The 17,435-nt window shown below is 35.0% G+C and overlaps 1 protein-coding gene across 1 annotated transcript; it reads right to left on the bottom strand.

Moving 5' to 3' along the window:
* Positions 1 to 2,210: 2,210 nt before the first annotated feature.
* On the bottom strand, positions 2,211 to 10,576 carry LOC132561925 (F-box only protein 31-like). Its single transcript, XM_060226641.1, has 9 exons — positions 10,400 to 10,576; positions 7,855 to 7,914; positions 7,632 to 7,708; positions 7,184 to 7,354; positions 6,191 to 6,259; positions 4,540 to 4,622; positions 4,222 to 4,381; positions 3,780 to 4,006; positions 2,211 to 3,411 (listed from the first exon to the last, which is right to left on the bottom strand). Exons 1-9 carry the CDS (start codon positions 10,551 to 10,553, stop codon positions 3,255 to 3,257), a joined length of 1,158 nt encoding a protein of 385 aa, XP_060082624.1. The 5' UTR covers positions 10,554 to 10,576; the 3' UTR covers positions 2,211 to 3,254.
* Positions 10,577 to 17,435: the final 6,859 nt, after the last annotated feature.

Genomic DNA, 17,435 nt, shown 5'->3' with positions numbered 1-17,435 from the left:
TACCTTGGGGAGTATAAGGAGATGGGCTAACTGTAATGTATTCTTCATCTACATTCCTCTGTTAATACAACCCATCACCAACATAACATAGGAAAAACACAGAAAAATTAACTGCCAATGTTATCCTGCTCTGATAATTAGCTTGTAGTATCAGGATTAAGGAAATCACAAAATCTGTAAATAATTGATATTAATTTTTTTACAGTTGTCACACAAATCATAAAAAAAAAACATAGAAAAAACTCACTGAAAATTTGATGTTTTATTCCTACAAACATTTTGATTCAATGCACTTGTGTGTAATAGAAGTGTCAGCCAGCTAACTTGCCATATGTTTACTTCTAATGAAGAGTTTTCACCTCGACCTACAGATCTTTATTCTATCTCAGTGGGTCATGTTATGGTACATGTAACAGATGTAGTAACAGCTCAGACATTTAATTTCACAAAGTCAATACTATTTAATAACAAAGTAATTTGCAAAATGTTGGAGTAAATGATGTCACCAATTTTATTTTTATGATAGAATTACTGAACATTTTCTTCAAGATAATTTACATTGTTTAAATATTCATTCATCACAATCAGAAAATAAGATGTGTTAGAGATTTCCATGTCACCTGATCAAACGACTAATGTAAGCTGTATTTATACTGAGGTATTGTGACCATAATGAAACTGAGTTTTTGACTATCATAATCCTATTTACACCAAGGTGGAAAATAGTGTGACAAGATGATGATAAAACTGTTATGAAAACAGGTCTAACCCCTAATATTTCTGAATATTTTAGGCAGTACCAATGTACTATAACATCCAAATCTTGTTGTAGTATTCTACTTACTTTCTCTTAGAATTTCTGAAAATTTTAGTCGCAGCATTTTAAAGGTTGATAAAGCCTTAGGGCTACTATGTACAACTGAGACAAGAGTACATCAGGGGACGTAACTCTTTCCACATGTATCTAACCACATCACAACCTGCACTTTGTTTAAACAAAATCATCAACCTGACTCTATTTAACAAACTTCCACACAGTCCACAGAAGCATTACCTTCTCTTTGTGAAGTAATTGTAAACATCTGTACACACACACCATTTACATGGTTGAGACTAGAACACTAACATAGATCTGTCTTACCAAACACTGTAGGACTAGCCCGTTTATTTGTATCATTTCTCAATCTCAATGAACACACAATTTCTCTCTCCATCACATAATCATAATCACAGAAATTTGCTAAATCTTGGACACACAAAATATCATTACTTAATAAATAGGATGTACAGATAATGTATGACCAAACGTATGTAAAAATACTCCAGGTAATAAAAAAATTAAAATTGCCATGATAAGAAAAAATCTGATCTCATGGTATACAAGGAAAAACATTGAAATAATCCTATAAAAACTCAACACTGACTTAGTCATGAAAGACAAAAATGTCACCAAAAAATGCATTGTATAAATCATCCAGTTTGATATTATCTCTGTATTTAAAAACAAAATGTCAGTATTACTAATTATCCTAAGTAACAGTATGGCTAGATTTTGCAATTTTTTATAACATTTTCAAAATGTTTGAAATTTTTTTTTATTACTCTGAATAATATGCAAATGTTATTTGTAAAAATAAATGCAAAAAGAGGCAAAATTGGGCACACCTGAATCATGATAATAAAAATGTATTCTGACTTGTCTCCTACTGGCCCCCACAATCTACTACAGCATAATGATTTATAATGTGCTGCTTAGTGTGGCCAAAATGTAAACAATCAATTTGTTTAAATGGAATAATGCGATTGTCAATCTGACAATTTCACCACCAATATGTAATAATGTGTTAAGGTTATTTGTAGGTGTGTGAGGTTTGATGAAAATCCTGTAAGGAATGAAGGTGCTTAAACACTGATAGCATCTTTCTTTTAAAATGATCATGGTCATCTTGACCTTGACTGAAAAATCTTGAAACTCAAACTTGTTCATTTGTTGTGCTTTAAAAGTGTGCATTTTTATAAAAGTCCTCCCAGAGGTGATGACACTACAGCTCTGACGATCTTCTAAAAACAGTGTAGAAATATCATCTATTACATGACATAAGTCTCAATTATCACATGGCTGTACATAAATATTGAACAGAATAATCATTTTAATTGTACATGATAATACACTTGTTTTTATACATTGAAATTAATTGGTAATCCTACTATAAAAAAAGTTGTCAGAAAAGCTTTAAATTGTAGATAAATACCAATGTTATTGGTGTATAAACATAATGCATAGTAGATTTTTGTAAGGTATAGTGGTACATATCAAAGTTTATAAATAAGGTCCGATGAATTTTTCATGTAAGTAACAAACATATTTCTACAAATCACGTTTCGCAAATAAGACATTTCTGCTAGAATCAAATGTGATAACATCAGCAAGACACATCAGAAAATCTACTTTTTTCTGTTTGAATCTATAAATATAATGAATTATAAGGCATTCCACTGCTTTTAGATGGCATTCATATTAGTAATGAATGCCATCTGGATAAAAGCAAATTCAAAAGCATGAATGATATAAAATATTAACCCTATCCTAGTTAAACAAAATTACTCCAAACTACTATCTTTTTCCCGTTCTCACCTCCGTGAAAATTTTAACATGATTTTTAACATCTCACTATCATGCGCATCTTAGACTCCATTGTAGTACAATGAATATTAGTGAGAACATCAAGAGCACTTGTACTTGTATAACACAGATCATGTTTACAGTCCAACATGCTACAATATCATACAATCAAAGATTGAATCTAGAACAAGTTCATATACAGGAAAGTTCTCTCAAAAGACGAAAATAAAACCAAAACTAGGTCTTTTATATTGACTCTAGTACAATTACATTGTAAACAATTTTTAACATACATTAACATATTTTTGTTTTCTATTTTTTTTTAAGTATTACCTGGATCAGTCATAACAAAATGTGCTGTATTACTGTAACATTCCAGCAGTCCAGTCTAATATTAACCTGTCATACAAGAAGAATTTACAAAATAATGACGTATTATATTGTAATATATCCACAGAAGATGACTTGTTCAATGGAATCTTCTCTGCTTTATCACAGGATACTCATCCATCAAAAACTACTGACATTCATTAACAAATTACCTGGAATTAAAACAAGTCCTGATGGCAGTGGTGTAATTCTGAACAACACATGATACAGCCAATATTTATCAGAGTTGTTGCCCCTGAGGTCAGTCAAATGTCTCCATCACTCTAGAATACATACTGAACGATAGAAGCTCCATCCACATAAAACCTAGAGTATTGTCATCAAACACTACCAAATGACCAGGCGTCAGACTTGGGTTGTGATAGCCGTGACCTGCTATACGACCCTTTCCATGGAACCTAAAAAAATTAACAACCTTATACATTTGTATATAAAAACATGGAAATTTCAGAGCTTAATTTTATTTAGTCTTGTTTACAATTAATGCTTATTTGCAAAATTTCATAATTCCATAATAATAGCATAATTCCATAATAATAGCATAATTTCAACTTTCAAATTTCATCACTAAGTCGTTAAAAATGATTGACTTTCATTTCTTCTTCTCTTAATCCACTTTTTCTCCAAATCTATATCTTGACACTGATTTAAAACAGACCAGCATTCAAATCATAAATACATAAACTCATCCTTAGATTTTTCAGATAATTAATGATTACTTCTATTTAAAATAATGAGATATTATATCCACTTGGATGATAATTACCTGTATTTACAACGGTGAGGTGCGTTAGCTTGTCGGTTCATACAGCCTTCAGGGATTCTAAAGGGCTGGTGTCTGGGTTCAAATCCTGGTCCATTTTCTTCAGGAATGTCCGGTATGTCAATTTCTCTCAGCGTATGCATCGACTCCTGTTGTTCAACGTTAAGTACCATTGGTCGATGAAGGTCCACAAACAGACTAACATTCATCGCGGGAACGTTAACATCTCCCTGGTGTGTACAGATAGACAAACACGTAGCTGAGTACATGGACTAATGAGCTATTTAACAAAATGACAACCAAAGAATTCTTCACTGGTAAATGTGTTTGCATTAATATTATTGATAATTACTTTTTGTCATCCAAATGATGTTATGTGACCAGTGATCGCCTCTCAGGTTGTAAACCCTGACTTAGGGCATTAGTTGTACATTTCTATACTCACTGTTACTTTCAAGACCTGAATAGTCTTCATGTCCGTGTCATAGCTTAGGTACATGATTTCTATCCCATGAGCTCCGTACTGGCCTTTGAACAGACCTGGTTGCACTGGTACATTTCTCATCGGAAGAGGCAGTTCTATCCGTTGAAACTTGTATTTCCCCCTGAAATAATTGAAAAGCAAAGCATTTTATAAAATTGTTTAAAAAGTTTTAACATCACAAATACTTTTTGTTATGTTTGATACACATACAAAAAATCAACTACAAACAATTGGTATTGTATCCATTTTAAATGTTAAACAAAACAAAATTTATTTTACGTTTTGAGGTAATATTCTTCAAATTTCATCACAGACAAATCAGGGAAATCTTCTTGTTTGGAAGTCAACCATTCTTCTAGTTCCTGAAATTATGAAAATAAAAGACAAGTTTTAAAACTTTAAACTTTAAAAGTTTTAAATCTGAATACAAGGATAATTGTCATCCTTCTTACTATGGTGAGAAATACCAAGTATTTCTTTAATTTCAGCTGTAAATTAGCAATAATACTTTTAATTGTTTGTAATATCAATAATTTAAAAAGTCTGTAAAAAACAGCACCTTTACAACATCATGCCAAAAAGTGTGTGAGAAGATACTGAACTGAATGCAAGCAATTGTTTATATGTCAATTCTGAAAATTTGGTTTAGTGTAGAGAAGATCTGATCTATATACCACTGATCAGGATTAGTTTGCATGGCTGAAATGTTGCCAAGTTTAAAACATGTAGATAACACTGAGAATAGAAAGTGACATCTCAACGATCTTCACCTGATTATGTTGCTTGCGACTCATTCTCAAATCTAATACCTTTACCTATAGAGTTAATGTTGATTTTACAGAATTCAATGAAATTGAACACTACTGATATTTTGACCAATCATCATTAAGAAGGTAACGATTGTTTTGTGAAATCAGGAAACAGACGCCACGATTGTGTTATGTTACGTCATCTCATATCTACATGCTAAACTTCAATGAAATCAGATGTTTATAATTCAACCAATCAGAACGCTGTATGCATTGGAAAAATACCCTTGGACAGAAAACAGAATAAGCCAAAGACAAAAAGTGTGACCTTTGAACTTTAAACGATCTTGCACTATTACATGTATCTACATGTACATTCAGTTATACATCAGGAGTCGTTCAAGGAGAATATGATATATGGACTTTGACCTCAACATGACCTTAACCTTTTGAATAGAAACCGGAAATTTGTATACAACATAATGCCATCCTTGATACAACTGTTATGACTTTCTATCACTGGATAAGCTAAGCACCAGACACAAGCCTCCTGGACAAGGAATGAACAAAGAGCCAATCTCCTCCATTCTACTTCTCCCAATCCAACCTGTTTCTGAAAATCCTCCATCCTACTTCTCCCAATCCAACCTGTTTCTGAAAATCCTCCATCCTACTTCTCCCAATCCAACCTGTTTCTGAAAATCCTCCATCCTACTTCTCCCAATCCAACCTGTTTCTGAAAATCCTCCATTCTACTTCTCCCAATCCAACCTGTTTCTGAAAATCCTCCATCCTACTTCTCCCAATCCAACCTGTTTCTGAAAATCCTCCAATCCAACCTGTTTCTGAAAATCTCCATCCTCTTCTCCCAATCCAACCTGTTTCTGAAAATCCTCCATCCTACTTCTCCCAATCCAACCTGTTTCTGAAAATCCTCCATTCTACTTCTCCCAATCCAACCTGTTTCTGAAAATCCTCCATTCTACTTCTCCCAATCCAACCTGTTTCTGAAAATCCTCCATCCTACTTCTCCCAATCCAACCTGTTTCTGAAAATCCTCCATCCTACTTCTCCCAATCCAACCTGTTTCTGAAAATCCTCCATTCTACTTCTCCCAATCCAACCTGTTTCTGAAAATCATTCAGAAAGGATGAAACATGAATCAAGACACTTTAACTCACCCTTTCCTTCCCTTTGGGGTGTCGATGATACCCGATGTGTTGGCACTTGAATTTCAACCTTTGGTTTTTCTGGATTGGAAAAACAAAATATGAGGTATTCATGGAATCTTAATGAAGTAATATTAACTCATCAAAGTTTTTAGTAAATCATTCAAGCCACTATTGTATCTACATAATGGTGATATACAAGTCAAACCTCATTTACGATATCAGTGGAGAGGATTTACAGATACCATATAATACATCTTGTTATCTAGGCGATGAGTTCATTTTAATGATGTGACCTGTTGTTGGGGATGAAATAAAGTGACCAGTCACATGGAGCAAATATCATGAGATTATCAGTCGTGTCGGACGTAAGATGTCTCATGGTGGCCAGTCATGTGGGATATTTAACAAACCTTGATTAATTCAAAATTTTCATTTTTGTCATGTCATATTAAATATTAAGCGTAACATCATAATAAATGCCAATTCAGGCCCATTGTATTTAAACAATCAGTTCGAAAGCAAGGAATATGTGTGAATTGTGCAGTCTGGCTGTACCACTGGATATGTGGGATACATAATGTGGTGACCAGTCATGTGGGATACCTAATGAGGTGACCAGTCATGTGGGATATTTAATGAGGTGACCAGTCATGTTGGATACCTAATGAGGTGACCAGCCATGTTGGATATTTGATGAGGTGACCACACATGTTTAGTTCACCGGTCATGTTGTATGAACATTTAATGAAATAACTGCTCAGATGTTTAATTTAAGGAGGTGACTGTTGGCACATTATGTTCAGCAAGATGAACGTCATGTGGAAAAGAAATAATTAAGGTTGATAATTTTCTGTTATGATGTTTTTTCAGTGGTTCAGAATTTCACTGAAGTCATGAATGGGACCTTCATCAATTTCATTTTCAAATTAACTTTTTGTAAATTTATCCCATCCTTGAAAATAACAGCCTTTATAGTACTTGTGGTTGTAGCTGCTATCCTACCTGTATTAATTTGCATGCATGAGGTCCTTTGTAGCCCTTCAAACACAGCACTTCAGCCTCTCCTTTTTTGTTCATACAAATACTGAAAAGCTTCTGTTCCCTTAGTGGCAGTGTGACATATGGATTATCTGGAGCAATATACTCACTGACTAAAATCTGACCCGTGTCAAACTGAAAACAAAAAACAATTCCACGCTACAAAGTCAGAACATAAGATTAAGGTGTACACAAGCAACAAACATTCATTATTAACTTCAAGAAAAGGAATATTTCACATCTTTTCATTCTTTGACTTAATACAAAATCAATTTCTATATTTTAGCAGATCAAATAGGTTCTTTTCACAGCATTTTTCTGAAAATTTTCTCTACAAATTTCACTATTTATTTTTAAAATTCTGTTAATTTGGAAACTTACATGATTCTTCAACAAATTCAGTTAGACTGACCTTGATATGAGCTAGTCCACCATAGGTTTTGAAATCACGTTGATAAAGTCCTCTTAAAGATCCATACTTGATTAATACTTTAAAAATTAAAAAAGAAAATGGTTTAAACTATCAATATATCTAACAAAACATGCTTTTAATGGAAAATACTTAATAACCGTGTCCAGTATATAAAATGTTTCATTGTGACTAAAATTAACCATTTTTTTTGTGATATTCTTACCTTTTGTGTATAAATCATGATAGGAGATGTTCCAACCATCCAGCTGTGTAAAATTGTATTCTAAAACAGAAAGAAGATGTAATGACAGAACCTATATTCTGACACACCAAGAAGTGGGAGTGTTTTAGAATGAAGATGTAATGACAGAACCTATATTCTGACACACCAAGAAGTGGGAGTGTTTTAGAATGAAGATGTAATGACAGAACCTATATTCTGACACACCAAGAAGTGGGAGTGTTTTAGAATGAAGATGTAATGACAGAACCTATATTCTGACACACCAAGAAGTGGGAGTGTTTTAGAATGAAGATGTAATGACAGAACCTATATTCTGACACACCAAGAAGTGGGAGTGTTTTAGAATGAAGATGTAATGACAGAACCTATATTCTGACACACCAAGAAGTGGGAGTGTTTTAGAATGAAGATGTAATGACAGAACCTATATTCTGACACACCAAGAAGTGGGAGTGTTTTAGAATGAAGATGTAATGACAGAACCTATATTCTGACACACCAAGAAGTGGGAGTGTTTTAGAATGAAGATGTAATGACAGAACCTATATTCTGACACACCAAGAAGTGGGAGTGTTTTAGAAAGAAGATGTAATGACAGAACCTATATTCTGACACACCAAGAAGTGGGAGTGTTTTATATATAAGTATTGTCTATTGTACAACAAATGTAAAACAAGTTTTATGCTTACATTCATCTTTAGCCTGATAGCAGCAAATGAAGGGTCTTAATGTGGGAGTAAACCGGAATGCTTAGGGAAAACTTATGTGGTTGGGTAGGTGATCCACATAAAGTATATTTCGGGTCTGCATCACCTGACCACCATGTGGTAGTGTTCCTGCAGATGTTCCAGGAACTATTACTGGTAGTGTTCCTATACATGTTCCAAGAACTATTACTGGTAGTGTTCCTATACATATTCCTGGAACTATTACTGGTAGTGTTCCTATACATGTTCCAGGTAGTATAACTGGTAGTATTCCTACACATGTTCCAGGAACTATTACTGGTAGTGTTCCTACCGATGTTCCAGGAACTATTACTGGTAGTGTTCCTATACATGTTCCAGGAACTATTACTGGAAGTGTTCCTAGACATGTTCCAGGAACTATTACTGGTAGTGTTCCTACAGATGTTCCAGGAACTATAACTGGTAGTGTTCCTACACATGTTCCAGGAACTATTACTGGCCGTGTTCCTAGAGATGTTCCAAGAACTATTACTGACAGTGTTCCTAGAGATGTTCCAGGAACTATAACTGGCCGTGTTCCTTGAGATGTTCCAGGAACTATTACTGGTAGTGTTCCTATACATGTTCCAGGAACTATTACTGGTAGTGTTCCTATACATGTTCCAGGTAGTATAACTGGTAGTGTTCCTAGAGATGTTCCAGGAACTATTACTGGTAGTGTTTCTAGAGATGTTCCATGAACTATTACTAGTAGTGTTTCTAGAGATGTTCCAGGAACTATTACTGGTAGTGTTTCTAGAGATGTTCCAGGAACTATTACTGGTAGTGTTTCTAGAGATGTTCCAGGAACTATTACTGGTAGTGTTCCTACAGATGTTCCAGGAACTATTACTGGTAATGTTCCTATACATGTTCCAAGAACTATTACTGGTAGTGTTCTTTGAGATGTTCCATAAACTATTACTGGTAGTGTAGTTTTTAACTGACTAAGCTATTATAGCCCTTTCCATAAAAAGCTCCTTCATGACCATACAAATATCCCAAATATATAGCACAATGACACTTTCATAGAAATTAAAAAAACCTTCTGGTAATCCCTCACCTCAAAACCCTCCTCCTGATATCTTATTACCTCAACGCTTTCATCCTGCTTGACCTCAACGCTTTCATCCTGCTTGCCTGCCTTCTCATGCTCACTCAGCTTTTCCCACATCTAAACACCCTCTTTCTGTTTTCCCTCACCTTAACGCCCTTTTTCTGCTTCTCTAGCACCTTAACGCCCTCTTTCTCCTTCTCTAGCACCTTAACGCCCTCTTTCTGCTTCTCTAGCACCTTAACGCCCTCTCTGCTTCTCTAGCACCTTAAGGCCTTAACACCACACAATAATCATGCTGATTTTATATTCAAATCTCCTCTTTTACGACAATAGACGGCGTTCATGCTTACATGTACATCGCAAGCCAGTGTAAAGGTGATAACTGTTCAGTTTTATTATTAAAACAATGAAGCAATTTTTAATGAAACAGAACATGTCCTGTAAGTTCGATATAAGATTTTGTAGACATGTCAGTATTTTCTGGTTACTTACTGGTGGATCCGACCAGTTCATTACAAACGCTGTTAGAATATATAATAAACGCATTCATAAATAAACACATAAATTGACACGCTGGATACTTTAAAATGGGTTGGTGCACATAACTTTGTCAATATCTTAAGGTAAACACGATTTGGTGCTTGAATGGAATATGTCAGCTATATATGATAGCGATAAGGTCTGAACAGGAAATGCGAAAGCGAAAATAAACAATTACAACAACACATCATCATGTTACCTGTGCCACATCTTGTTTGCCAAATGGAATCGACGTTGGCCGCCTCCCGAAAGCTTGTACATGTCTTACAAACATTTCCTAGAGTTCTACCGGGAAGAAATGAAAACACTTTGACTAGAAGTTCTGGAGGAAGATCTGTAATTGATGTCGCCATCGCAACATGACTATGATAACATAGGGAAAAAATCCGACAGCAGCAAACAGCAGGTTGTTGAGGTGGGGTGAAAATGTGTACGCCGTACCCGGCCCCGGCCTAGGCCCCGAAACCAGTACAAGGAAATTTAGAAATAATTGATATCTCGAGAACAAATAGTATGATAAATCTCAAATTTTCTACACCAATCTACTTCAATCTGGCATTTTGATTGAATAAATTAATAATTCTAGATTTTCTTAAATCGGCGATGCGTTTTTTTCAGAGGTGAAAACTTGTATGCCGCACTTAATCGTGATTTTTTTCCGTTTTTTTGCATCCTGCAATTAATTTACTGTGTGAATTAAGTTTTTTTTAATTCCAGTCAATAATTCTACCCATCTAATAACAAATACATAAGTTTCAGCCTGAATTGAGGTGTAATTCATATCTAATCTGGCATTTATTCTGACCGCAACGAAGATCCCTGGTCGTGTTTACACTGGATTCCCAGACCCAGTCCCGTACCGGTCGTGTTTACACTCGATCCCCAGACCCAGTCCCGTGTCGGTCGTGTTTACACTCGATCCCCAGACCCAGCCCCGTGCCGGTCGTGTTTACACTCGATCCCCAGACCCAGTCCCGTGCCGGTCGTGTTTACACTCGATCCCCAGACCCAGTCCCGTGCTGGTCGTTTTCACACTCGATCCCCAGACCCAGTCCATATGAAACTATTCCTTAAAATTACATTTGACTCCTCACTAACCGTCTCATTTTATGAAACGCATCGCACGTTACCTTGTCGTTAAAAATATTGAAATATGATATCTCTCCGCTTCACAATCAGTTCAAATATCGAAAAATAATTTTTGATTTTTTTTTCTTAAACTTACTTATCTGTTTGACATGCATTCAGCTGTTGTCTCATACAATCCAGTAAAACTATTAAACCCACTGAAACAAAATCCTACCAAGCAACCAACAGCTTAAAACACCACAATCAACCCCATTTGTTTGCTGCTTCACGATTGGAAGAAAAGGTTTTTTCTAACTTTCCTATCTTTCCTATCTTTCCCGTAAGCTTACAACACTTGCATTTTAAAGAGGCTGACAAATTAAATGACTATTTTGCTTTGTATTTTCCAACAAAGTATCATGTATATATATTTCGTCTGCCTCCTTAACTGAAACAACCCAGTCTATTCGAGCGATTTTCTATACTTAACTTTGCAGCAATATTATGATAATAACAAGCATGGGATGTGACGAACTCTAGAAAAGTTTGCAAGTTTTGAAAAGTGTATTGTATCTTTACTAGTCTTGTTAATTGTAGGAGAGACCGATTAACAAGAAATTAACTAAACTCTCTCTCTCTCTCTCTCTCTCTCTCTCTCTCTCTCTCTCTCTCTCTCTCTCTCTCTCTCTCTCTCTCTCTCTTAGCATATGTTTAAGTCAAAATGATATCATAGAACATACCTATAGATGGACACGTACATGTCTCCTTTAGATGTAACTCTACTGCATACTTACTTCCCTGGGAACCTTCCACTAAAAATATCCAGGCAGACTGAACATGAGTTATTTAATTAGCTTGTCGTTAAAAATATACTAAATAAGTTTCAAGGTGCAGAATTAAATCAATTTAAAAGAACTTCTATGGAAAAGGAAAAGACATGTCACAAATGTAATGTATCTAAGTTTGAAGTAAAAAAGTAAAATAAAGATATAATGTTTCATATGTGGGATACACATTGTCTCATGACATGCAAGTCCGTCAGATTTTCTTTCCTTCTTGTTTATTGATGAAATTGAACATGCAATACAAAGGAATACTAAGCGTGAAATACATTTTATTACATAAAAATGGAGGAGGGGGTGTAGTACAAGAGTTACATTTGCTGTGCATTTGTATTACAGTATTTTATGTCAAGTTAATATTTACTGACATAATTGAAAAGTTATTTAAAAGTTATTAAGATTTAAAAAATTGTACACTAATTTAGATGAGAACAAATGAAAATATTCTGTTACGGCACAGATTGAAAGGAGTGGTCCTTCCCTAAATTAATTCATTTAAAGTGTCATATTTTTAAAACATTAAGTAAATTTATATATGTAATTTGAGATTTATTGTACTTTTTGTTCTCGAGATATTAATTATTTCTTCATTTCCTTGTACGGGTTTCGGGATCGGGATCAGGTACGTCGTACATAAATTCACCCCCACCGTTTGTTGACATTCGCATGTCAAGGCTCGCAACTCTCTACTTCCGGGTAAGAAAGATAACTCCGGCGACGTTGTTGTTTGTTTTCTGAAAAGTGCTGTTAAATGTCACGGACAAAGAAAATAAAAAAAAGAAATCGTGAAAAATAATTAGATGTTGTCTTTAAAAAGTGATCAGATTGCACGATGTACATTTACATGTCTTTATGTACATGTACTATTCCTACCTGTAAACAACAGGGGAAGTTAAAATTTCTAAGAGTTATCTTCCTTCTCAAGACCAAGGTGTTTATGAAGACTGTGTACATTAAATAAGCTACATTTGATTAAATAAGCATGTCCGGCTCCATGACACGATAAAGAGGTAGAGTTTGTTAGTATACCGTATAATGATTTACAGAAAGAAATGCTCTAGATAAATCCAGAGGAGGCCGCATCTGGCGAGCCCCCCTCTAAAAATGGACAAGTGACATGACCATTATCAGAAAGAATAATGAAGTGAAATTCCGTCATCACACATCAGTATAGAGTTCTAAAGCAAACGGCACTTCAAATAACATATTTATAACTCAATAGTTGTGTTCTCGAAAAAAATTAATCCGAATCAGACTTTGAAACCTTGATTTGTATAATTGCCGTCAAGTAACGCGTGGATTTGATGTAAATTTATCATAACATTTTTGTAATTCATACATTTTAGTTTTATATTTTGATGATTGGAACACCGTCCTATTTATAATGAAATCTGTGAACTGATATTATTTGTCGAACTTGAACCTTAAACGATCATACAATTTCTCACTAACAAAAGAAAATCAGAGGGAATAAGGTGTCGGACACAATATAAAAAGTATTTCAGTTAACAGCACGGTGCATCCAACAATCATGGGTCTGCGCTTGTGAAAGAACAACAGCAAAATGACAATATCTAAAACCCAACCACACTATATATGATAAGAAAAAAAATCCAGGCCCCGTTTGCTTTACACGGGTAGTTGTTTTCACTTGAACCTGGTTCAATTTTTTTATTGACTAAAATTCAAAATTGCGGTTAGTGGCCAACTATTGATATTGATGCGATGAAGGACAAAATGTCGTATGCACGACTAGGACTAACAGTGATCAAGTCTGTAAAGTTGTAAGACTTTCCTACATTTCTATCCCCGCAATATGTGATCCATGGACTTAAATTCGTGGCCCCAATCTGCCTAGAATAACGGAGCGAGAATTGTCAAAAATCAAGATGGCGGATGACGTCCAAGGATAAAGCACAAGTAGATTTTTTGTTATTTTGTTTCAGATATAAATTGTTTTTGTCAGGCTGCCAGTCTTATATTTTATCGTGATTTACATAATACCGTGTGAGATGACGCTCACTGCTTGTTCTTGAAACATTGGTATTTTTTATGATAGCCTTAGTTTTCGTTTTCTGTTATAGGTAACGGAGTATGATTCAAAGTCAAGTAACTTTTGACGAAATTCAAATGTATCATTTATTGCTAAATTGTTTATGCCCGAGCTGATATAACAACGATGTTAAATGACTTACAAGGCAGAAAAAATAGTTTAACAATATTTTACAAAAACAAAACTTTCAGAAATTCTCAGGACTCGCCACCACATTTTTGATTGAATTTGTATTTCCTCGTCTGATAATCGCGTTCCAACATGAACAGCAGCATGTTTTCGCACTCAAGTTGGTAACGAAGCGTGGAAGATCTGGTTTGAGAAGCTTGCTTTAGACATCAGGCAAATACTACACAGATGGCCAACTGTCTTGTGTCAATGGCAGAACTTCATAATACCTATCAAATCGAAACGCTCTTCACCAAATTCACAGATTCACTACACACCTGGCATACTTGGCATATGTCTGTCCAAAAACGTTACAATAACAACATTCAATACAAACGGGAAAAAAATCTGTCTGAACACACTCCAGGACTAACGCGGTAACACGTTCGCTAAAATGATGTTACTGTGATTCTTGTTTACTTTCTCTGTAGCAACAACAATGAAATGAAGTAATAGAGAAAAATTCATAAAACGCTTTTGGAAAAAGACAAATGGCATCTCGTTGAATTAACCTACAACCCAGTCGAGCCACCAATCACGTGACTGTGTGTCCGACACCGGGTCGTGAATACCATAACGCTGGACTGTGTCACCAGATGCACACAGCAAGCTTGGAATCAGAATTCAAAAGTGGCCAGCTTTGCATTACATGCGACGGTTGTCATGGAGACAAAGAATGCACGAGATGACAACAATGGTATCCCTGGAGAAATCCTTTACTTGTATTACAATAATCAATTCCGTCCATTCCGAGAGATCAACACCGAATCTTTGGAATGATAATCTTGTTGCCATTTATCAAAGGCTTCCCCTTAAATCATGATATTAAATAGACATGACAAAAATGCTAGCTTTCTTTCAAATGGTACCCAAAACACTTTAGCGCTCTTTGGACAATTCTTGATAAAATTTGATTTAAAAAAGTGAGGTTTAAAGGCATGGAAGAATGCACTCTGTCTGACATTTTAAAACTTTTATGTCTAATTTGGTGCCAATAAGGGTTTAAGGCGGCTACAAGGTTGAAATCATTTCAGTACTAAATGCATGCTTGCCTCTAATCTGTGTTCACTTTGATATCGTCTGGCATTAGACTTTTGAAGAGCAACTTTTAAAGATTGTAAATTCTAGCCTTAAATTTGGTTAAATTCCTATCATAATCAGATTGGAGTCCGGTAAAAGGACTGACGAAAAGTTTTGTTACTTTGCCAAAAGTCAACATTAAAGTTTATTACGGAAACCGGAGTGTATCAAAATGAGATTTTCAATTACCTCAGTTCATTCTCGTGTTATGGAAAGTAAAGTAATCCTGTCGAAGTGAATGTATTTCTAAATTCATAAAAAAAACCATTCAAGGAGCCGTGAAGCGTGTCATTATCCCCGCACCTAACTGTTGGTGTAAAACCCAAATATGATATATATATATATATATATATATATATATATATATATATTATGCGTGAATATGATATATATATATATATATATATATATATTTTATGCGTGACGTCACTCAATCCTGTACCACTACTATCACCTGAAGATCTTATACAGTAAAAGCGCTTGTGCAGAATGTAACGTCTTCGTTTGTCAATTATCAATTAAATTTCCTTGCATTAAATTTCCTTGCATCTGCTCAACTTAAACATTAAATATATAATTTTGTACAATTGTTGAAGCTACATGTTTTTTAATTGTTCTACTTGTGTAAATTTTCTGAACTTGTTTTCCCCTCATATATATCAATTATAATTAGAGTTTATATCTTGATGTAGATCCTGTGTGTTTGACTGTTGACATTTGAATTGAGCTTGGTATTGTCCATGAAGATATCTTTGCAATATTCTGTAAGCTCTGGAGTAACACAAGAAGTCGCAAGAAAATGAAAAAAATGACGGTAACAGAAAAAAGATAAATAATAAAATGTCCTTAATAAAGAAAAGGCACAACTAATAGACAGGTTTGCTAAGTTGAGTGGAACGGTTTTCAAGTTGTAGCCTGGAAAGGATAGTAAACACGAATTCTGTGTTTTTGGCTATGTTTCCATGGTAACACAAACAAAAATAAGAAATGAAATGTCATTAATAGCAAAAGGCACAACTAGGGCACTAACTCAACATATACAGCGAGCTTTATGGAGTTGAGTTGAAAGGTTTTGAAGTTATAGTCTGGAAAAGCCCTCGGGCCGGTGGACGCACGTACGCACGGACGGATTCATGCACGGATGGAGCCCAAATTAATATCCCCGCAAACACGTTTCGCGGGGGATGATTAGAGAGCGGGTAATTTTGACTTTAACAATTTCCGAATTAACGAATTACTCTCAGTGACATTGTAGCATGTTTAATAATATTACATAAATACGTCATAACTTCGTGACGTCATCTGCATTGTCGATGTCTCCCTCACTTGTCGTTTGTTAACAATCACAATACATTATCATCATTGTTATTGGGATACTGAAATGCACTCTGGGGGAGACTGATGTAACTATACCAAGGAAATTGATCCAGGACGGATATAGCCAATATTTTGTATCAGTATAGTATATACTATCAGGGATAGTATTCAGCTATTCACAATAGACTTCTAATAAATCATCAAATCTAGAGTTAGATAACTCGGCTAGTAAACGCTAGAAAAATACACGATAATATCTAACCACAACAATCTAAGGATGTATGAAACTCGGGTTTGACTGGAATTATATGTTGTGCATGATTCAACAAAGATTGCATCGACAATAACTTAGAAAACGTCCAAAATATATAGTTGTATAATTCTTAAAATCACAGCACCATGTTTTCCTTTACCTATGTGATACAGGGCCTGTGTGCATCATAACTTCTCTCGTTTAGTTTCAACTAAACATGTAGTCCAGCATGTGCGCTTCTCCATTCCAATGATTTTACTCAGCATCCCCTCATCTTTTCGTACTACGCAGTGCTCCTAATATTGTAAGATCTCGACCCTTATATTTGATATAGAGAATCGAGTTTATTATGGTCGGTCGACGCTGCTCTATTTTAAACTAATCCAGTAACAGCAGTGAAGGCATTTTCAATTGACTTTTAATGACAAATTTAGAGGAAAACGATAAAATGGAT

Source organism: Ylistrum balloti, unplaced genomic scaffold, assembly GCF_031769215.1.
Source record: "Ylistrum balloti isolate Yb309-2 unplaced genomic scaffold, AGI_CSIRO_Ybal_v1 Utg371308, whole genome shotgun sequence".
Taxonomy (NCBI): domain Eukaryota; kingdom Metazoa; phylum Mollusca; class Bivalvia; order Pectinida; family Pectinidae; genus Ylistrum; species Ylistrum balloti.
This window is presented reverse-complemented; position numbering and strand designations above follow the sequence as displayed.

Coding starts and splice junctions, on each gene's coding strand:
- LOC132561925 (XM_060226641.1), bottom strand. CDS start 10,553: ATGGCGACATCAATTACAGATCTTCCTCCAGAACTTCTAGTCAAAGTG. Junction 7,915..10,399: donor GCAAACAAGATGTGGCACAG/GTAACATGATGA, acceptor TTTCTGTTTTAG/AATACAATTTTACACAGCTG. Junction 3,412..3,779: donor CCTCACCGTTGTAAATACAG/GTAATTATCATC, acceptor TAATTTTTTTAG/GTTCCATGGAAAGGGTCGTA.